The sequence below is a fragment of the Lygodium microphyllum genome, chromosome 25 (assembly GCF_053477565.2).
Source record: "Lygodium microphyllum isolate KBCC chromosome 25, Lygodium_microphyllum_v1.1.10, whole genome shotgun sequence".
In the NCBI taxonomy this organism is placed as follows: Eukaryota; Viridiplantae; Streptophyta; class Polypodiopsida; order Schizaeales; family Lygodiaceae; genus Lygodium; species Lygodium microphyllum.
This window is the reverse complement of record NC_141159.1, coordinates 64,661,082-64,684,480: the sequence shown is the minus strand read 5'-3', so window position 1 is coordinate 64,684,480 and position 23,399 is coordinate 64,661,082. Positions and strand designations below refer to the sequence as shown.

Below are 23,399 nucleotides of genomic sequence, written 5' to 3'. Positions count from 1 at the left end.
TAACTAAAACTACTCTCTCAAGGGAAGCGGGAGGATGGACCCCTGAATCCGGACCTATGGCTGGGTGGTCTCAATAAGCCGAGAGCTATCCTAAGAAGGAATAAAAATCACACTTGATGGATCATTAGGAACCATAAAAATTGACTCATGTCGCTTTAGAATCTCCTAATATTAATTAGCCACTAATAATAGATTTGATTAGAAAAACTCAAGTCGATCCTCGTGGGAGTGGCCTAAACTTCTATTGCGGGGTAGACCCAAGCAAGCCTAGTTGGCAAACTTTGAGGGTTTTATCAAAATCCCCAACGGCACTTACTAGGACATCTCTTGATGGGCTACTAAGAACGTACCGCGGCTCGGGTGGGCACATTACACCAATAGGCTTACCACTTGCATATGGAACCACTCAATGACTTTATGAATATATTGTGAGTTTGTGCAACAGAAGAAGAAACTTGAACAAAAAGGAAGAGAGAGAGACACTCTATAAGAGAAGAAGAAAAGAAATCTACATTGAATAGGAAAAAAATGTTGAATATAGAAGGAGGATTGAGTAGTCCTTGCATTCAGCCCACGGCATTAGTGAGGGCATCAAATCAGGTTGATGCATATGCTGATGGAAGCATCGAAGATAGAGGAAGATGAAGGAGTAGAAGTGTGCATCCACCAGGGAAGAAGGAAGATGAATGAACGATTGCCAAGTGGAGAATGGCTATAAATAGCCACAAAATCCCTAAATTGGTCGAGTGTATTCTAGGAATACCATAGATCCTGGCTAACTAGTATTTAATAATGGTCATGGTATAATAAATGATTAGAAAATGCCAGATGGCCACCAAAAAATCCAATTGGCAAGGACAATGTTTGACAAGTGTGGACAACTTAGGAAATGCAAAAATTGCTCATGGAAAACACACTGGAACTCAACAAACAAAAGAAATGTACCCATATAGCCACTCTAGAATGAGTAGTCTCCCCCATCAAAACACATTACAGACTTGTCAAAACTCCAAAAGTCTTCGTCTGACTAAGACTAATGACTAGGACTAGGTCACGGGTAGAATATGAGAAGGCATGAGAAATAGGACTGCTAACACACCCTCTTAGATCATGGATGTGGCAGAAGGCCAAGGAAGGAATGGATCCCAAGGTGGCAAGAGGAGTGGCAATGTTGATAAAGAGTACGGATGAAGTAGCTCCTCATGATCCTGGGAAACCCCCTCTAAAACACCAGGAGCTAGGAAATCCATAGCTGCATAAATGAGATTGTCCCCCTCTAAAAGGGATGGGGGGTACTAGGGAACCACTAGAGGAGAGGATGGGGGATGGAAAGGAACTTGTGGAGTAGATGGTGCACAAGTGAGAAGGGGTGTAGCAATAGACAACTGGCTTGGAGGACCCTATATAAGAGAAGGGGAATGGAGCTTATAAAGCCCTCTCTCTTGCCAACATGTCATCATAACATCCCCTATAGAAGATGTAAAATATTACACGGCGCAGCGAACAGAATCTGAGAAAGAGATAGAGAGTACACAACAGATAAGAGGAGAATCAGTAAATTCTTAAGTCCAAACAACTGATACAAAGATGGCTCTGTCCACCCGTACGCTTCCACTGTGTGAAGCTTAGATGGCGATCTAGACAGAAGATAGGTGAAGAGCTTAAGGCTAGTTGGAATAACAACTCTGACTGGGTGAAAGATGAGTGAGAGATGGCTGCGAAGAGGTTTAGCTTTTATAGCCCGCGAAGGTCGTTAGGTCAGCGTGCTGACCGACCTACCATATGAGCCTCCACTAGTCGGCCAGGGAATATTCCCTTTACCATCGGGCCGGGGGCGCTGCCCCCGGACCCCCGCCATGGGGGCTGCTGGCCCCCCTGGGACCCCCCAGCCAGGGGCCGCTTCCGCGGCCCCCGAACCCCACAATAGGGGCCCCTTTTAACTCCCTTACACCGCAACTCGATGCAATGTGCCTCGAGTTGCTACCAGCTTAACCACTCTGTCTAACCCAAAGATTAGACCCACAACAGTCACCTTTTTGCCATCCGGTCACATAGACCTCATCTGATATACAACTCAGGACTCAACCAATGTCCGGGCTCACATTTGGCTTCTCCTCATAATGGGGGCCTTACAACTTTGAGCACCATGGATCATTGGTAGCACCTAATGAGGGTGGGGCATTGATCATATCTAACAGAAGAATCTTCAATACAAATGGCATGCTCAGTGTGAAGACAACCTAGGGACCAAGCCTAATAAAGGCCATAAACTGAGAGAAGTGGAAAGCCCAAGTCTGGAACATAAATGGCATATAAAAGGAAGCTCAACACATGATTGAGAAACAAAGGCAAAGTGTCAACACCACTAATAAGCATTGATATAATGTCACCAATTGTGATAGAACCCTCAAAATGGCATAGATCCTACAACAAATTACCTCGTGGAGTCATATGAATAGAAGCTCCACTATCAACTAGCCCAAGGCCTCTCAAAAGATGAGGCAAGCACTAAAGAAGGCTCCTCCAAGTCAACATTATGAAGGAACACCGAATCATGGATAACCATTGGAGTAGCGGCAGAAGGCTCGAATGTTTTAGCTCCATCCTTCACTCCTAGATGAAGGTGAGGGTACTTCTTTCAATAATTCTCCTCTGGATATGTCCCTTTCCTAGAGTATGGGCATTTAGAATTCTCCGAGTTGGAGTTAGAGCACCTAAAGAACTCTCCTATCTTTTAGCCTTTTATTTTCCTTCCTTCCTTCTTTCAAACCTACAAAAAAAGCTTTTGTGAAGGTGGATCCACTAGCTACCTCTTTGGCGCGCTCATCATGCTCCAAAACAAGCAAGGCAAGCTCCTCCCATAGAAGCTTCTCACGGGTCCCCCATGTAAGAAGGTTGGTGTGTAGAGGACATCAAATTGGGGAGATGGTTGCCAAGTCAAAAGAATCATAGCCATATCCTCTGAAGAGTTCATCCTATTGCCAAGGGATGCAAGCTCATCCCTCATGTCCTCCAACCTAGTGATATGATTCTTCATGGAAGGAGAATCATCAACAATGATCATTTGTAATTTCTTCTTGAGAGTAATTCAGTGGAAAAATGTCTTTTGATGGTACAAAGAAGCAAGCTTTGTCCACAATTTCGTGGCTTTCTGCAACTTGTGCACATGCACTAGACAAAATCATGTAAGCTCATAAAGAGGAAAATTCAAGCTCTAGAGTTGAGCCGATCCCATAAGGCCACACGATCCCCAATTGTAGGATCCTCCACTAGACAGGGAATAGGGTGGTCTGCCAATACAATGGGCCTTTTGTGAAACATGGGGAGAACTGGGAGGAGAGGGTTCCCAAACAAATGAGCCAGGTGACCTCTGTTTGTCATGTGAACTAGCACAAAAATCTCTCTGTCTCTTAGAGAAAGGAATAGACATTGCATCTTCTAAGTTAGCAAAGAACTGGTGATAAGACATCTTTGTATATACTTGCAAACACCCACAAAAAGTTGTGTTTGGCTATGGATAGCTAGGAGGAATTTGCTATAGGATGCAGAGAGCTTGTTGTAGAAGGTCCCCTTGAGGGAGAAATACTATCAACTGGTCACAAAGAAAGAAAAAGCGCTAAAACATAGATATGAATGCTATCATTTGCTCCAAAAAGATTGTGTTTGACTGTAGAAGATAGTCGCTTGGCAATTGCCACCACTAGTAGGATGCATTTTGTTGCTCTATAGAGAAAAGTGCTTAGCCTATTGACTACATCAATTTTGAACTCACAAATTTTAGGCATTCATTTGAGATCCACTAGTGATACTAGTATTATTATGATCATTAGAGTATTTACTTGGTGCAACGTGCATTTAACTTATGAAGCATTATGTGTTGATAGAAACTATTATCAAAGGAGCCTAAAGTGGATCTTTACCTAGCTTGAACTTGATATGCTATTTAAAAGTGCTAAAAAGATAGTTGCATCCATGCCTCACATACACCGTTTTTTGTTGTATGCCATTTCATTATGAAATCATAGTGTTTCCTTGAATATCTACTCACTATGAATAAATTGATCCTTCATGCAATTGCTTGGTTTGTTCCAAAAGCCTTATTGTGATTTGAAAGAGTAGGGACTTGTCAAAGGTTATGAGTATCATGGTTGCATTTTATACTTTTAGTTTAGGTTGTGTATTCCACATATTGGAGCTTTAAGATCATCCTTTGCAAAGCTCATGACACTACTCTGGCCAAACACCTAGCATATGCTAATGCATGACCTTGTGAGGAAGATTTTTTACTTGCTTGGTTTGAAAAGGTATGTGCAATAGTGTGTGATCAAGTGCCTTGTATGCCTAAGAACAAAGGTTGAGATAGTCAAGTTATCTAGTGTTCCACCTATCATTAGATTACGAATATGATTCTAATGTTGTGGTTGACTACTTGACTAAGGTTGCATCTCTAATTTTCAAGAAGTTATACAAAGCTCTGAAGTTTCATGGTTCCTTAAGGAAATCGTTAGGTTACATGGATTGCCAAAATCTATAGTCATTGATTGCAACCCAAAATTCACTTTGCATTTCCATTATGTTGTATTATTTATTAAGGAATTTGTTACATGGATTGCTAAGAATTATAGTCATTGAATGTAATCAATATTCACCTCAAATTTCTAGCAAGCATTATTTGATGACATTGGAACTAAGCTATGCTTTAGCATAAAATATCACCCTTAAATAGATTGTTAGACATAAGCTTGAGGATATAACCACACATGAACAGTAGGCACGTGCACGCATGTGTGTGTGTGTGTGTGTGTGTGTGTGTGTGTGTGTGTGTGTGTGTGTGTGTGTGTGTGTGTGTGTGTGTGTGTGTGTGTGTGTGTGTGTGTGTGTGTGTGTGTGTGTGTGTGTGTGTGTGTGTGTGTGTGTGTGTGTGTGTGTGTGTGTGTGTGTGTGTGTGTGTGTGTGTGTGTGTGTGTGTGTGTGTGTGTGTGTGTGTGTGTGTGTGTGTGTGTGTGTGTGTGTGTGTGTGTGTGTGTGTGTGTGTGTGTGTGTGTGTGTGTGTGTGTGTGTGTGTGTGTGTGTGTGTGTGTGTGTGTGTGTGTGTGTGTGTGTGTGTGTGTGTGTGAGGGGCATAAGAACCCTCCCCTTAAACATTAAAAGAAAAGGAAATTTTTTTCTTTCATTAAACTCAAATTTTTTTTTACTCCCCTCCCCTCTCTCCCCGCCGAGCAGTCGAGGGAGGGGGGGAGAGAGAGTGGGAGTGGTGGATTGGTAGGGGAGGCATGCAACCTCCAGGTGGAGGGTGGCCATGCCAACTATCCCCTCCCCTCCCCTATATAAGGGGAGGTCTTCTCCCCTCCCCAGAAGGGAGGACGGAGGTTACACCCATCTCACGCCGTTACCGCCCCGCCATCCTGCTGCACAAGCCCCTGGGCTCTCATCCGTAGCCACCCCCATCTCCTAGACAACAGGTGATGCGCCACCTCCATGTGTGCTGTCCGAACGAGGTCTCTCCCCCCTATGATTGACTGCGCCAACCCCCCCTTGGGCCTCATCCATAGCCACCCCCATCGCCTGGACTACAGGAGCTCACCACCTCCCTGGGCCCTTCCGAACGGGGTCTCTTCCCCCCTGTGATTGACTGCAACAACAGCTCTGCCAGCGGCCACTCCGCCACCCAGTTCCCCACGTGTCATTTTCCCCCCCGTCAACTCTGGGCAGGCCATCTAGGGCCTTTGATCCTAGTCAACCCCCCCCCCCCCCCCCAATTACGTGATGTTGCAGGACCCTCCCTGGGCCCTCCAAAAATTAAACGGCCTCCCTCCTTGGTTGTTGGGCCATGAAGAGAAAAAGTAGAGGGAGATGATAAGAAGAAGAGGGTGGGAGAAGAGAAAGAAGGTGAGAGAGAGAGAAGAGGAGGAAGAGAAAGAGAGAAGGAGAAGGTGAGAAGAAGGAGTGGAAGAAAGAAGAGAGAAAAGAAGGAGGGAGAAGGAGGGAGAGAGAGAAGAGAAGGAGAAGGAGTGAAGGAGTAGGAGTGAAGGAGAAGGAGTGAATAGAGAGTAGAAGGAGGAGAGGATAGGAAGTAGAAGAAGGAGAGGAGTAGAAGTAGAAGGAGGAGAGGAGTAGAAGGAGGAGAGGATAAGAAGTAGAAGGAGGGAAGAAAAAGAAGGAGGGAGAGAAGAGGAAAGAAGAAGTGGGTAGAGAAGAAGAAGGAGGTAGAAGAGCAAGAAGGAGGGAGAGAGAGAAGAGAAGAAGAAGGAGTGAAGGAGAAGGAGGGAGGAAAAGAAGGTAGAGAAAGAGGGAAGTAGAGGGAGAGTAGTAGAAGAAGAGGAGTAGGAGAGAGGTAGAGGAAGAGAAAGAAGAGGGAGAGAAGGAGGAGAGGAGAAGAAGAAAGGAAAGAAGAGAGGTAGAGGAAGAAGAAGAAGGGGTAGAGGAAGGAAAAGAGGAAGGAGCAGAAGGAGAAGTGGGAGAAGGACAAGAAGAGAGGTAGAGGCAGAAGAGAGAGAAAGGGGGTAACCACTACGAGTCACCCAAACCACTCTCCTTGCAACGAACCACATCCGGTGGTCTTCCCAACTGATCGTGTCTAACCAAAACCATTAAGGTCCGGACCGCCCAATCTCCGTGAGGCGAATGGCTCCCAAGAAGAAAGTCGTGGGAAGCATAGGCGCCCAAGCCACCGGTAATGCTGGAGGGACAAGCAAAACGACCAACGCAGCACACACGAATCAAGCCCAGGTTCTAAGCATTAAAAATTTTAATTTAGGACTTAGTTCTCATGGAAGGATTAATGTCGTGCATAAGGTTTTGTTTATACTAAGAACTAAGTTGCATACAACAGTAGGGTTGAATTTGCATAAGATTTTACTCACCTAAAATGATAAGATTATCACCTTACCTCACATGAAATGATAGCTTCTACACACATAAAATGATAGGGTTATCGCCTTATTTCACATAAAATGATAGCTTTTTAACCAGTTTAGTGCATGAATAGTCATTTAGAATTCACGTTGCGCAATCATGGTTAAATAAAACACATGAAATGTTAATTCTGTTCGTAAGATACACATGCTTAGTTAGGAAAAAAAACCCTAGACTTCCATAGACACAAGTCACATGTGATCCGGTGCATTAGAGATGAGTACTCATTGCCAGGAATAAGAGAGATAAAAGCCATTTAGGGGACAACTATACTAAACGCACAACATGCATGATGGAAGGGAAATCTTGCATAAAACCGCACTAAGAGAATTGGAGGGGTCGCATGCATCTAAACTGCATATTAGAAGTTTAAATCAAGAATCATGTGTTGCCATGTGTGTTAACTGAGCTTGGCTGGAATTAGAGATTAAAAGAACCTTGGTTGGGTTGCGAATAAGGCATGTCCATTGCCTTGACTGACCAGTGCTTGAGCTAGGGACTAAGATACCTTAAGAAAGTATAAGTCAACTTACCAAGACCATTTGCTCTTGCTGAAATTATTGGGATTTTGCCAAGTCACGGAAAGACCCAAGATCGGGTGCTGGGCATTCGGAAAAAAGGAGTCACACCTTAGTAGTCGGTCGCACAAACGACCTCCGAAATGTTCGCACTTGTACTTAGATACATTATTTGATTTCTTTTCTCAAGGAACTAATTCAAGGAAAACACTTAATGCTTCAGGTTGAAAGCCTGGAGGGAGAGGCAAGAACAATTACCTCCGACTGTCTGCCTGGCCCTATCCAAGGGGGTTGTTAGCCACACCGGGTATATGGACCTAACCCTCTGCGAGAGGTCTCTCCGTGGGTACTGCTTGGAGCGGGAGGACTCTTGGGTGCCAGGGGAGGCTCTGGCTGTAAATCCCTTGCCTCCAGATCCCGCGCAAGGGGCCAACGTGACTCGAGATGGGATCTCGAGGCCCGCGTACTAGTCTACGGGTAGAACTTGGAGCAGCGATCCTGTAAATTGCTAGGATGGCCCTCGGGCATGATATTAGATGTAACCCAAGATTATGATAAATAAAGAACAGATACTTGAGAAAGAGGAACTTGTTTGACATTGTTTTTGTGTCAATTCCTAAGTTACGTGAAGGAACCCGTGATGAATTTGTTTAATTAAGGAAGCTGATTTTGCATGTCAAAACGTAATGTGTTAGGTAATTAGATAACTAAATCAAACTGAGGAAAGTGTGGTGGACGTGACTTAGGTCCGTCCTACAGAAGGGTGGTCCCGGTTAGCTGAGAACTTTTCTCAAATGATGAGATAATAAGACAATGAAGACCTAGTATCAGTAGATGCAGAATTTCTAGGTTTATTCTGTTTTAGGGGAAAGGAATGAGACTATGCCGTTCGGCAGAGAGGTAGAGCTTTGCAACCCTCTCGATTCCCAATCTCTATGAACCAAGTACAGCATGAATCCGCATCGACTCTGTTGTTCCTACACAAAGTGGTACAACTGGAGCTCGACGCTAGCTCCTTCCTAGAGACTTTTCTTATAGGAAAGGAACCCTGACCTCAGGTCAATCCCAAGTGGGAATGGCTGGACACTTCCGCTCGGGGTAGACTCGGGAAAACCTAGATCGCAAACCCTATGGCATTCCCTACGAGTGCCATGAGGAGCCTTCTAGACCCTCCTCCCGATGGGCTGCTAAGACGTGTTCTGCAAGCGGACAAACGGGCACGTTACTCTGTGTGTGTGTGTGTGTGGGGGGGGGGGGGGGAGGCGCGCGCGCACGCGCGTGCACCGGTGCATGCGCGTGTGCGTCTGTGTGTGCGTCTGTGTGTATGTGTGCGTGTGCGTTTGCATGTGAGTGTGAGTGTGCGTGTGCGTGTGCGTGTGTGTGTGTGTGTGTGTGTGTGTGTGTGTGTGCATGTGCGTGTGTGTGCGTGCGCACGCCCGCGCAAGGGTGGAGATCATGCTACAACACAGAGATGTTGTATACAATATCCATACACTTTTGCACTGTAGGTAGTGAGTTCCCATCACTGTCACTTTATGCTTTATTCTTTTAGCAGCAATAGAATAAGGAAAGGGAGGTCACATTGTGATCGTTGGAATTCCCACACCTCGATCTCTCCCTTCTTGCTTGGACCTCCATAGATCTTGCTTCTGCTCATGCTTTCAATTTCACTCCACCTTTCAACTAGTATTAGAGCAGGCATTCGAGGAGCTTCATCATCACTTGATTCAATATGGGAAGAAAAGCTTTACTTCTCAAGTTTTTATGGCTTCCCACCCTTTATCCATTCAAGATATGCATTGAGTCTTAGCTTGCTCTAGGGATTTCAAGGTTTATTTTGGGACTTCAAAGAGGTTGTTTGGGCATTGCTTGAAGTCCTGTTGTGGTCAGTAGCTGCTACCATAGCCCCCTAGCTACTTAGCATGATTTGCTCCTATTGGTAACCCTCTATCCTTCACACTCTAGCTACTCCAAATCATTCCTTGTTACTCCCAACACTTTAAAAAACCCTTGGCAATCCCCATGTCTTCAAATGTCTTCATTTTAAGCTTCATTTGAAGGCTTCTTGATTAGTCATACACTCATAGTTTGGTACAAACATGTTGTATATATTGTGGACAATAAACAATGAGTTTCATAATGCTTATGTAATACTTTGAGGATGCTATTTCGATGCATGGATGTTATGGGGATGCTTTGATATGTTATTTGGATTGAATAGTGCTCATTTAGCTTAGTTTTAGTAAGGTTTATTACTGCAATAACAGTTTGGACAACAAGCATACAACAATGAAGCTTTATGCTTTGAATACCTACAAGCACTTTGGGTGTTCTACATGCATATCTGGATGTTTGGCATTAAAGTTGTGTCTAGATATATTTTTGATGCACTTTAACCTTTGCATTTGATCTCCATTGCATGTATTTGGGCTTTGGACATTTGCTTCAGTGATTATTCATTTGCAAATTGAAGATATATTACATGTATATACTCTTAAATGTACTTATGATGTATCTTGGTTGCTCGAATGTTATGACAATTATGTATTGAGCTTTCCTTATGTCTTGGACATCCTTGATTCACTTTCAATGTTAGACACTTGTATTTTTCTTATAGATCTTGGTTATTTGGAGACAATGGGAGTCTCTTGCTCATGTGCATGCTTGGTTGATATATGTATACACTGTTCTTGCGAATACCGACTCTTGTGGGCTGATTTGCTTTTGAGCATTTTGGATCCCTTATACCTATCATTGTCAATGGGTTGCTAGTGGTGGATGCTTTACATGTATTGGTTATATGCATCTATTTATTTGTTGACACTTTGTATGCTTTGACATTTATTGGTACTTGGTTGATACACTACTAGTTACATTCTACATATCCTAAATTGCTACCCCGATATTCCTAGTAATGGGAGCTTACTTTGTCGGTCATTTTTCTAGTAATATATGGCCATTTACTATAGTTTTATGCACACAATGGTAAATACTATTTATGAGAAATTTTTTTGGGCACAGATGCCTTGTTTGAGCACTCTACTACCTATTGTTTGTGAACAACTATCACTCTTTTATTTCCTATCTCTTGCCCACCCTTTTGGCTCAATTTTAGGGCTATTTTTCTATAATTACAATAGACCATACTCTTAACTTTGCAATATTTTTAGTCATACGAATGCATCAACTCAATGTGCCATTTTCAACATTGAAAAGATGTATAGTAATAACTTGCAATATTGGCAGATACAAATATGGTAGGTATTGGTGTAGAAGAAGAAGATTAGGCCATTGAAAGCCATAAGTATAAAGCTTAGAAAATTGGGATAGAGATGATTAGGATGAACTTGATGTGTTATGCAAGTCTAAAATCATACTCTCTTTTTCTAAGCAAGCAATTTTCAATATTATCTCTACTGTTGGTGGTGCATATAATTTATGGAAGAATATATATGATCTTTATGGGAAGCAAAGTTGAGCACCTCAATTGTATTGGTTGAAGAAGCTTGTGGACCTTTGTATGAAGGAGGGCACCCCTATGTCTACTAATTTGCATGAGTTCCACTCTATTTTCAGCCAACTTATCTCACATGGCATCAAGTTTGAGGATAACATAAAGTCTTTGTTTTTTCTTGTCATACGACTAGAATCACGGGATACATTTTGTACTACTATGAGTGCTAATCCTCTTGAGGATGGTTTTAAATGTAATGATGTAGAGAGTGCTTTACTTATAGAAGAAGTAGACAAGAAGAATATTGGTGCACCCTACACTTCTCATGCACTTAAAATTAAAAGCAAAAATAGTGAAAATGGTAATAATATTCGTGGTAGAGACTCACAACCCAACAAGGGCAAGTCTTAATCTCGTGGGTAATCTTGTAAGTCTCACTATCATAAGTCCTCTCTTTGACATGTCACTATTATGGGCGGCAAGTTCACATTAGGCCAAAATGTCACACTATCATAAGTCCCCTTTTTGACATGTCACTATTCTGGGTGGCATGTTCACATTAGGCCACAGTACCATAAAATGCACAATGATAGGTGCAATGAGAAAAGCAAGGAGAAAGTACATGAAAATGCAAAGTCCACTGAGATTGTACCTAAGTTCAATGTGAAGATAGAGGAGATAAATGCATTGGAATATAGTTTTGATTATTACATTCTTGATGCTAGTCAGTTGAGCAATGCTTCATCTACTTACTCTCAATGTTGGCTCCTTGATTCAAGGAGATTCATTCCATGTTACTCCACATCACCACCATCGGTTTTATAGCTACCATATTTTTATGGGTTCTATTAGACTAGGAGATGACACTCCATTGGATACCATTGGCATTTGTGTTGTTAGATTGTAGTTTGGCATTGGTGCTCCTTTTGTGTTTCATGATCTATATCATGTCATGGCTTTGACAAAAGGCCTTACTTCAACTAGACAATTAGATTATGAAAGGTAGCATGTATCCTTTGGTGATTTTTCATGGAAGATAACTTGAGGTAATCTTATTTTTGCTAGAGGTATCAAGGTTAGTAGCCTCTATCTTTTGCTTGTTTTTTGGTCTATTGACCATGTTTTAGCTATGATTGATCTTCCACATATATTTTCATAGTGTCGTCACCTTGGATACATGTATTCAAAAGGAAAGAAAGTATTGACCCATTTGCAATATCTCTTGCCCTTGGATTATTCTTGTTTTGATTCATGTGATCCTTGTATACATGGCAAGCAAACTCATAATTCGCATAAGAAGTCTGGTTCTATACATGTGGGTGAGCCTTTGGCTCTTATGCATTCAGATATTAGTGGCCCCATTCCCTTCATCCTTAAGGGTGGCATAAAGTACTTTGTTACATTATAAATAACTATTTTCATATGGTTTGGGGCTATCTTGTTAAGAAAAAATAGGATGTTTTGCCTACATCTCAATTATTTCTCGTCATGCTTGAGAACCAATCTGTATATAGGCTAAAATGCCTATGATGTAACAATGGGGATGCATATATCTCTAAGGCTTTTAAGTAGCTATGTGATGAAAGAGATAGTAAGTATTAGTTGACAACCCCATACACCCACCCTAGAATGGTGTTATAGAGTACATGAATAGGACTATTCAAGCAAGATTCTAGTTGAGTAGGCTTATAGCAGCACTTTTAGACTAAGGTAGTTACTATTACCATGCATTGCATTAATAGATCCCCATGCATTGCTCTTGGTAATAGAATTGCAAAGGGAATATGATTTGATAAACCTCCCTCGTATGCAAGACTTGCAAGTGAGACTTTCCACCATATTCCCAAAGACAAGCACAATAAGTTGGATGCAAAGTATATCAAATACATCTTTCTTGAATATGGGAATACATGTGAGATGGGCTATTGTCTTTGGGATCTATAGGCTCAAAAGGTTATCCACAGCCACCATGGTGTTATTTTCCATGGGGAGAAGATATATATGAGACCCAATTAGGTGATTGAGGTATGCATGGTCGTCTTTTAGAGGGAGCCTCATGTTACCATACAGTCGGGACCAATGAGACATCCGTTATAGTTGTTGATAATATAGTGGCCCAAGATCTACTTGTTGTGTAGGATCATTATGTTGGACAAAGAGAACAAGCCGTATAGGTCCCATATCCAGTTTTGAGATGCTTTACTAGAGCTTCACATCCTCCTAATCTCTATGAGCCCTTTATGGATTATGTCATAGTGACAAACTCTGTTGAGCTACTTATCTATGAGGAGGCTATGCACACAGATAATTCTCGTTCTTGACAAAGGTCTATGCAATCTAAGTTTGATTTGTTACAGAAGAACCATATGTGGGACTTAGTTTCCTTGCTTGATGGAAATCATCCATTGCCATATAGTGGATGTACAAGTTGAAGAGTACTCCTAGTCACCCTAAGCCAGCATATAAGGCCAAATTGATTGCTAAGGGTTTTAAGTAGAAAAAGGGAGTTGGTTTTGATGAGATCTTCTCTCTTGTGATCAAGATGACTACCCTACACTTAGTCTTAGCCTTGGTTGCTTAGTTGGATTTTGATCTTTAACAAATGGATGTTAAGTTAGCTTTTTTACATGGGGACCCACATGAAGATATCTATATGTAGCAACCTAAGGGCTTTGTGGAAAGAAGCATGGGAATACCTAGTGTGTGAATTGAGGAAGAGTCTTTATGGGCTTAAGTAGGCACCTAGGGAATGGTACCATGAGTTTGATGCTTTTATATAGTCACAAGGATATTCTCGTAGTGATATGGATCCATGTTTATATACGAAGAAGACTTGTGATGGTAGCCTTATTATCTTGGTGCTCTATATTGATGATATGCTTATTGCTAAAAGTGCTCATACTGAGATGGATGCTTTAAAGACTCATCTCAAGAATAGCTTTAAGATGAAAGACATGGGGTAGGCCTCACATATATACATTACATGCAATTACTCTTTAAAGGGACTTCTCTACTTGTCCTAGAAGGATTATATTCACAAAGTACTTGAATTATTCCATCTATAGGATGGTGGGCCTATTGGATATCCTTTACCTTCTTATGTGAAGGTTAGTTAGGAAATTTATCTCCAATCAAATGATGAGAGAGCCAATATAGCCAAGGTTCTATATGCATCCATAGTGGGCAGTTTGATGTATGCCATGATAGCCACTCGCCTAGACATAGCATTTGTAATGGGAGTTGTGGGACATTATATGGCTACACATGGCAGGTGAGATTGGCAGGTTGTTAAGAGTATCATGAGATACCTTAAAGGAACTATAGATATGTGCATTTGCTATGGTAGCTAGGATATAGGAGTCATGGGTTATACTAACTTAGATTATGCAAGATATACAAATAGTAGAAAGTCCATCTTTGGGTATGTCTTTACCTTTGCTGGAGGTGCTATCTCTTGGATGTCTAAGGTGCAGAAATGCATAGCCTTGTCTACTAGAGAGGCTAACTATATTGTAGCCACCATTGAGACTTGCAAGGAGGCCCTATAGCCTATCTAGTTGCGAATCTTGGTATAACAACTCCTATACTACATTCGAATTCGATGAGTGCCATTCAATCAACCCATAATCTAGTTTTTCATGTAAAGACAAAGCACATTGAGGTGTGCTATCACTTCATCAGAGATGTGGTAGAGAAGAAGTCCATTGAGCTTGTCAAGATCCCTACAAATACGAATCCTACAAATTTTCTCACTAGAAGTCTCCCAATGGAACGATATGCCTTCCTTAAAAAGTTGATGGGCATAGGATGAGAAGACATATTTCCTCATCTTGAGGTACTATGTGTACATATTGTACTTTTCTCTTTTTTTTTTTACTCCTCACTTAGACACCTTCACCTTTAAGTGGAAGCTCATTAGGGATTAAAGGTTGCATGTTCCTAGTTGCCTACATTTACTTGTAGACAGTACATGCATACCTATACACTGCTAGTAGGCGCCTATCACAATCACTTTATTTTTAATTCTTTTACAGGCAATATAATTAGGGGAGACAAGTTAGATATTGTGATTGTTAGAATTCCCAGACACAAATCTCTCTCTTCTTGCTTGAACCTTCATAGCTCTTGCTCCTTTCTTGCTTTCCACCCACATGCCTCCACCTCCACTCCACCTTGAGAGAGAGAATAAGTGAGAGAGAAGAAAAATGGAGAGAGAGAGAGAGAGAGAGAGAGAGCCGAAGAAAAAAGGGGAGCTCCAAGCATACTCACATTTCTCCCATGGCATATTTTAGCCCCCCCATCCTCCCTTATCTCAAGGGATTCACCATAGATAACTTATGGAACCACATAAGTACAATCGAGAGTTTTTTTGTTTTTTCAAAAGTATATAAAGCCTATACATAAGGTGTAGGTCTAAATTAATTTTTCTTCTAAAGCTTAAAAATTGGGGGAGGGAGAGATAGGGGTAGGGATAGGGGTATAGAGGAATATACTTTTCTACTAGTAATTTTGTAATGTCTAGTAAAGTAATCCATTTCACTATATTATTGGCATGGTCTTCTTTTCTAACTCTTCTACATAGGTGATTTACTCTTTGCTTCTAGTAATTATAGTAAGTGGGGAGCTTTCTTGGCCATATTTTAAAACTTCTAGGTAATAGCTCTTAACACTATTCAGTATAGCTGACAAAAGGACTTGTATAGGTCAATGTCAATAACATTAAAACCATAAAGATACACTTAAACTCTCACCTAATTGCATAAGTAGCTTGAATTTTTCCCTTTTATATGAGAACATGGCTAATATTAATTATGTATAGAGCTCATGCAACTAACATATGTGTCACAAAAAGGAAACTTTTATATACATACATGCATATGTGTGTGCACGGTTGCGTATGCATATGCGTGTGTGTGCGTGTGCATGTGCACGCGCGTGCGTGCGTGTGCGTGTGCGTGTGCGTGTGCGTGTGCGTGTGCGTGTGCGTGTGCGTGTGCGTGTGCGTGTGCGTGTGCGTGTGCGTGTGCGTGTGCGTGTGTGTGTGTGTGTGTGTGTGTGTGTGTGTGTGTGTGTGTGTGTGTGCGTGTGTGTGTGTGTAGTAAATAAGTACATGTGTATGTATATACATAAATATACATATGTTTATGTGTATATAAGTATATTTAATCTCAAGTTGAATCTTTCATGCAAAGAGTAATCTTCATTGTTTTGCTAACAATTAAGATCTACACACACACAAAAATTGGTCTTGCATACCTTATTCACTTCATCTAGACACATGTTTATAGAAAAGTGAAAAATAAATAGACATAGAAACTAAGCATAGGTGCATGGACTAGTTTGGGTGAATGTGGTGGAGTAAGCAATTGTTTGTAGAGAGGAATTGTTTTTTGGAGGGAGATTGTGTAGTTACTTTCGTTTTGTCACTTCTTTTTGCATCTTGCGAGAAGCTATTATATTCTATTTGCAACATTATGTTGGAACTACATTAATATGAATAAAATCAATTAGTCTTACATGCACAAAAGATAATGATGGAATTCAAATAATTGATAGAATGTTGTATGTTGGAGAGGTGATACAACTTCCTTAATGTATAAATAAGGGAAGGCACACAGAAAGAATTGCTAGTTACTTAACATTTTAGGATACAAACCTAATATAGAATGTTGGATGTTGAAATCTTCATTGGTACTAACACAAGTCACTAATACTTGTTGTCAATAGTAAAAAGAACATAGCAATATGAACTTGACACATGCACGAGATACGTTGATCTTTTATAAAGACTTGAATTTACATGTATATATCTGTTCTTATTCAAAGAAAGACATCCAACATCAGTGTTAACATAAGTTGCTAACATTTGTTATCAATATTGAAAGAAACATATCAAAAAGAGAATAGGTACATGAACATTTTGACTTTTACAAAGACCTCACCTCATATATATAAAGACCAAGTTACACTGAGTAACAAAACTATTCTATCTCAATGAAAGGATAATATGTTTTCTTAATATAAGCAAAATATGTGCTTACATGAAATGTTTAAAGAAAATTAGATTAGCTCATTTGATGTTGTTTTGACCCTATCCCACTTTGCTTGGAAATTGTATGAATGAAGCATTAGTTAGAAGATAGAAAAATGAGTAGTTTAACATAGGTAGATAAATGTGCATCAAAAAACAACTTTGGTTTTCTCATTTCTCTCTATGGTTTTGATGTGCGAATCCATCTAGTGTGATACCAAAAATGGCTCCCTCAATAAGGAGAAAGCCTCCTCGACCCCTACCAAGCCTCTACCAAAGCCTCTACCAAGCCATCCAAGACTAGAGGCAATAGTAGCAAGTAGGAGAAAAAGAAATGGAGAAAGGGAAAGTAGAAGAAGAAGGTTGACAACATGGTGTTATTTGAGCAAGCTACCTATGATAAGCTTCTTTTGAGGTGCCCAAGTATAGGATGATCACTCCCTCAATCTTATCTAACCATTTACATTATTGGATCACCATTTTACCATAGTGGAAGCATTCTTTGTCTTTCGTTGACCTAGATTTGTTGTGTGACCACTCACAGTCTTGGTTCTTACCATTATACTATTTTCTGCCTCTTTCTTTCTCCACAATTGTCAAAATGACTAACTATTTCTACGTTGGTTCATGGATTTACCATAATTTCTCTCTTCGGCCAATAAACTTTCTATAATATCATTGAACTTGCTCACCATCTAGAGTTGATTTACTAATGGCTATCCTAAAGATGTCCGATGATGCATGAAAAAGTTTAGCGCACCATCTATAGTTGAATTACTGATTATCCTAAAGGTGTCCCATGATGCAAGCAAGGAAAACAATAGAAATATGAATGTAACCTCGTCTTCAAACTTTAGTTTCTATACCTGCATTTGGTTGAATATTATGTTGAACTCAGTAAGGTCGCAAGCAATATTTGTACCCTTCTTTATTTGTAACTCTAACAGTCACTTCATTAGGTACACTTTATTTGAGGTAGTCTTCTTCCCATACTTTTGGTTTAAAAATTTCCATAATTCGTGCATGGTGGTTTCCTCTACAATAGTAAAATAAACTAATTCTACTAAGTGTAACTTGATAGTGGACTTAACAAATGCATCCAATTGCTTCTAGTCCTCTTTAGACATATTTACAAGTTTTACATATATATGTTGTATTGTCTTCACCTCCTTTTCTACTAGGACATCTTGATTTTAATATTTCCATACACTAAATTTTGTACCATTAAATTCCTAGATGTTATAGAGGTCCACAACAAATGACCATGAAATTTTCACAAACAACAATTAACTATCAGATAGAAGCAACCAGCATTTGTTTAATTAATTCACCCAAATCTGACAAATTTTCTGTAGTAGCTACTTAATATAATCAAAGCTGAGAATAAGCCAAATGAAACATTGATGAGCAATGAGCGATATAATAGTCTAAAAGCTATGCAGTGATTGAGAATAAGCTACATGAAACATTGATGAGCAACTAGTCGTATAATATTATCTAAAAGCTGTGCAAATCATCGTATAGAATTATATTAATGCATTAATGAGTCTTCACAAACATAATAGCATAATAACAACAAGATATCCTAGAGTACATCAAAGGTTTGATTTCATTGATACCATTACAATACATCAAAATAATGTCTATAAAATGGCTTCTACACAATCACACATCATAGATTGTATCTCATGGCTAACAATATATACATGTCATATACTATAAGAATATATATATCACAATCTTTACTCTAATAAGTAGTTTACTACATACAATAGTAGCTAATAGTAAACAACAGAACAATGAAACTTGTAATCTACAACCTTTACACATCTAGATGCGCCTAATCTATATATTATGTGATTGTTGCAACACATTACTATGAAAATTACTCTAATAGCTCGAGTTAGCTAGGTTTGTCTCTTGGATCAAAGAGACCTAGGCTAATTGGGTGTGGATGAAGGTCTTGTAGATGTGAATTAACTACTTTTATGTTTTGAAAATACATTCTCTGTACACTCCGCATTTTCGAAGCATACAAACGAGATGCCACAAACTACCAAAGGTATTAACACTAGGTATAAGGCAATAAATGTGGTGATGAGTTATGATTCTTCTATCTTAAAGCTCTCCCCATCATAAAGAATCAAAATTTATTTGTAAGCTTGGGCTGTTAGAGCCTTGCACAGTCATCAAGTTTTATTAGGAGAAAAGTCACATCAATCTCAACAAGCACCATGTTTTCCAAATCAATGGGTACCATAATATGGATCTAAAGTTTTATAGCCTTGACTATCGCTTGGGGGTTGGCATTAAATGCATTGGTTTAAAGGCTTGTGTGTTCCTAAAGCTAGACAAGTGGAGACAAATACTTCTTCTAAAGCTTTGGTCTTATAATAATTATTTTCATGAGACGCTTGGATTTAGTCACTCAAGTTGGGAGGCCACAAAAATGGCAACTCAAAGAACTCTTGTGGTTTCTTGGATGCAACTTTGTGGGTTATGGTCACTTCAAAGAGAAGGATGGAAGCCGTGGCATTGAGAATCTATGATAAACTGAGGATAAAGCTTGGTTTAACTTTACCTTATAACCCTGAAGGAAATGCCAAAAGTGAAAGAGGTCATCCACCTATTGTGAAGGCATCGGCAAAAGCATATGGAGAGAAGGTAAAAGACTCGCCACGATTGCTCCCTTATGCTTTGTGGCCTGATAGAACAACTCATAGTGCTCTTACAAGATGAATGCCTATTGAATTGATGTATGGTCAAAAACCTATCATGTTGATAGAAGAGATGATAGTCACATGGAGTGTGCTACCTTCGGAAGAGAAGTTGAATTGAGAGTAGTTGGGCTTATGTATTAGACAGTTGGAAAGAAAGTCAAAAGACACAGAGGGAACAAAGACCCATACGTAATGTTTCTTTCTTTTGTGAGCTTATTAAATGATGCTTAAGGGTGCCAAAAGGGTGGGCCTCAATTTATAACACCTTGAAAAATGTTGTGGAAACTAGGAGCTATTTCTCTAACCTACAAAACTTTATTTCAAGGTTGCCCCTGTTTTTTCTTAGGGTTTTGATAGGCTTAATGTAATTGGTATCCTCCAAAAAGTGTACATGGGCATAGCCATAATCTTCTAAAAATTCAGTACATGCCCATAAGGTAATGTAACCTACCAAGAATTTAATTGATGCTTGTTAACCTGTAATGTACTATATAACCTATCTAAAATTTAATTGATGCCTATTAAGGGGTAATGCAAGTAAGCTGTGGTGAGAGTGAGGGAGAGGTCCATTCATTTAAATCCTAAATTTAGTTAAACCTTGGTAATCCACCTATTTTTCTTTTCCCAATATCTTGCTTGCACAAAGAGAAATAAAGATTAACTCATGCTTACACTACGCACACTAAGTATATTGTCTCGCCCTACCAATCTTTGGGGAGTTCTAGTTCTGAGTTGATAAATGCAGAATTTTTTACACCATTGAACCAATGATGTTTTCGATTCTATAGCATTCTATAGCATTGTCCATAGATTTGTTTAACTGGAAGCTCTTTCGTGCAATTGACAACATCAGACCAAAGGCAAAATACATGATAATTTGACGACCCTTTAAAGGCAAGGCTTATGGTATATGCACATGTGGATTTACAACAATAGCTTATAATCTAAGGATTCATTACCCCCTGAGACCTGTCTGACATCTTCAAGGCACAATTCTAAGTTATGTTCTACATAGTCTTCATAACCTAGGTAGACATGATGTTAATACTCATTGATAAGGACAAGATCCCATGTAGTTTTTCCAAAACCCAAGACCAAAAACAAAAAGGATGCAAATTTGTCACTACTTCCAGCCACATGCAGTTTGCCAGATTACTGCACAAGAGAGAATTAGATGGAACTGTGTATGCCCTGCATAAAGGATGGAGATGGCTTACAGCTACACAAGGGACAGAAATAATTTTGAACTACTCCGTTGGCAGTATGTCTATCAGGAAAGAGTAACAAGGCAGTAAAAATCTTTTGACTTCTATCTGTAGTGGAATGACTGCTGTGCCACTCTACAGCATAAGAATCAAGTTTGCTTGGCATAGGGATATTCCTGTTGCTTGAGGTTGTTCAAGTTGCCAAGCATTCATTAAGAGGAAGTAAAGAACTCTTAAATTTTGAGTCTTCGAATGCCCATTGCTTGATGATTGAGAAGGTTGTACAACATTTGAGAAGTCCTAGTCAACCCAGATTTAAACGTTTCCACATAGACATTCCAACGTTTCAGATAACCACATCAACTGGCCACAAAGCATATTGCCACAGTGGCACCTGGACAGCAGCACTAATGATAACCCACACTCAAGGCTCATAATCGCTGCCAACACTACAACTCTTAATAATATACTAGCAAAATAAAACAAAGATGCTAAGGTAATTGCTATCAATTGCCACACACCTGGACATTGCATAGTAAACCAAGGTTTTGCGGTGCAGGCCGAATGTGCAGCATTGATCGACTGAATTAGAAACATGAGAACCGAAAAGTTTGGTATGGTTGATCGAGAACATTTTTGATAGTATAACAAAGAGTGCAACCACATCATGCATACTGGTATTCAAGAAGTCTGTCATTAGCCAACAAGATCAAAGCTCCTACAGCACACAAGCCAACCACTCTGCAGATTATGTAAACCCAACCCAGGGGCTTCTCAACTATGCTAATTTTGCAGCTATTACATGATCAGACTCAATTTCACTGTCTTCGCCTGGTTGCTGCACGAGTGGCTTCTTCGAGCGAGGATACAAAGAGCTCCACATATCTGCTTCCAAGAGTCATTTTATCTTTCTTCATTGCTGCCTTTGATTCTGCTGGACCTTCAAACTCCACGAAAGCTTCTCCAGTTGCCCGCCCATCTCCTTGGGTCATTATGTGTATATTCTCCTCTGCCAACCGAAAGTCATTAAAAAACTCAATAATATCTCGCTTAGTCACCGAAAATGGCAGACCACGCAACCTCAGTACCCCTGTATGAACTTCCTCTTCCTTCTCAGGCGGGGTCACCTTGGTTGGAGGAGGTGGAGCTTTATGCTCTACTTCCTCTTCACGAGACTTTGCATCATGCACCTCTGCTGCAACAGCATGATAATACTCCTTTTTGTTGCAGCGGAAGACTTCAATGTAGCGCCGGCCCATGTTCTGCCTATTGCGCTGGAGTGCAAAATCCACTTGCATAGGAGCACCAAAGACCACATATGCTTCACCTGAGAAGCGGCCCTGCTTGTGAACCAGTAGCACATCAACAAGGTCAAGGCCAATAAAGAACTCATGGATGTCACTCTCTGCACAGTTGTAGGGGAGACCACGGAGGCGCACGACCGGAAAAACACGGGAATGGCCAAAGTATCCCAGGGCACCACCATATCCATATCCTCCACCAAGCCCAGAAGACCCGCCACCAAAGTAAGGATCCGTGTCTAGTCCGCGCTGCCGCTTGCTGCTACCTTTGTATCCATCTGCACCTCCCATGCTCCCCAACATATTCCTTCATCCCAGAAAGCCCCCAAACCCACCCGTCAATACACAATACTACCCTCCCTAGACAAACTCTGGAATGTGTGTCACAGGGACTCTCCATTGTAATGATTATAAACAGAAATTACAACAGAATGCTGCAGAATTTCTTTCTAAAATAAGGTCCAACAATCCCAAAACGACTGCAAAATACTGGAACTAGGATTGCCACTAGTTTATGAAAGCAGGGATAAATTTAGTTGTGAGGAACTGAATGAAAATATATGTGTATTAAGCACAGAAAACACACGAAGACAGTAACCACGATAGGGTTTTTGGTGTGTGCCAGTGGTGTCAGCAAATAAGAAGCATAAAAAGAGAGCTTGAGATTCGTTAAAATGAGATGATTGATAGATGTTTGTGTAGTTAAGCCGAGACAGTCCCCCTTACCCTCTGGAGTACATTATGGCCAAGACTGATAAAATCCCGCAGACGCCCCTTCTTTCTAAGAATTTCCCCACACCCGGCCCTGCCCAAAAAAACCAGCAGCAACAACAACAGGAAGACGAAGGAGATGACAGAAGAATCGACGAGTTATTAAAGCGGGAACCCTCTCTCTCTATCTCTCTCTCTCTTCTGTCTGCCCTGCTTGATGAGAGCAGAAGGATGGTGATGGTGATGACACCCTCTGTCTTCTCTCTTCCTCTCTTCCCGTTCTCTTTTCTCTGCAGGAAAAAATACAAACCCTAACCGTAATGTGCCAAGAAACCCTTGTTGACGATGCATCAAGAAACCTGGGGCTTTGGCCTTGGTTTGGGCGGTGCCCAAAGGGTTTGAACCAAAAGTCCTCCATTTCACACAAATAGGGCTTCATGGCCCTCGCACCAGGAACTCCAAAGCCTCACTGAGTAGGTCCTAGCGAGAAAAAAGGACCATGACAAAATGTGTTCAAGCACACACACACACACTCGCTTTCTAA

The 23,399-nt window shown here is 40.6% G+C and overlaps 1 protein-coding gene across 1 annotated transcript; it reads right to left on the bottom strand.

The window, feature by feature from the left end:
* Positions 1-21,441: 21,441 nt before the first annotated feature.
* On the bottom strand, positions 21,442-23,194 carry LOC148014311 (uncharacterized). Its single transcript, XM_087667033.1, has 2 exons — positions 22,871-23,194; positions 21,442-22,451 (listed from the first exon to the last, which is right to left on the bottom strand). Exons 1-2 carry the CDS (start codon positions 22,882-22,884, stop codon positions 21,662-21,664), a joined length of 804 nt encoding a protein of 267 aa, XP_087523159.1. The 5' UTR covers positions 22,885-23,194; the 3' UTR covers positions 21,442-21,661.
* Between the last annotated feature and the right edge of the window lie 205 nt (positions 23,195-23,399).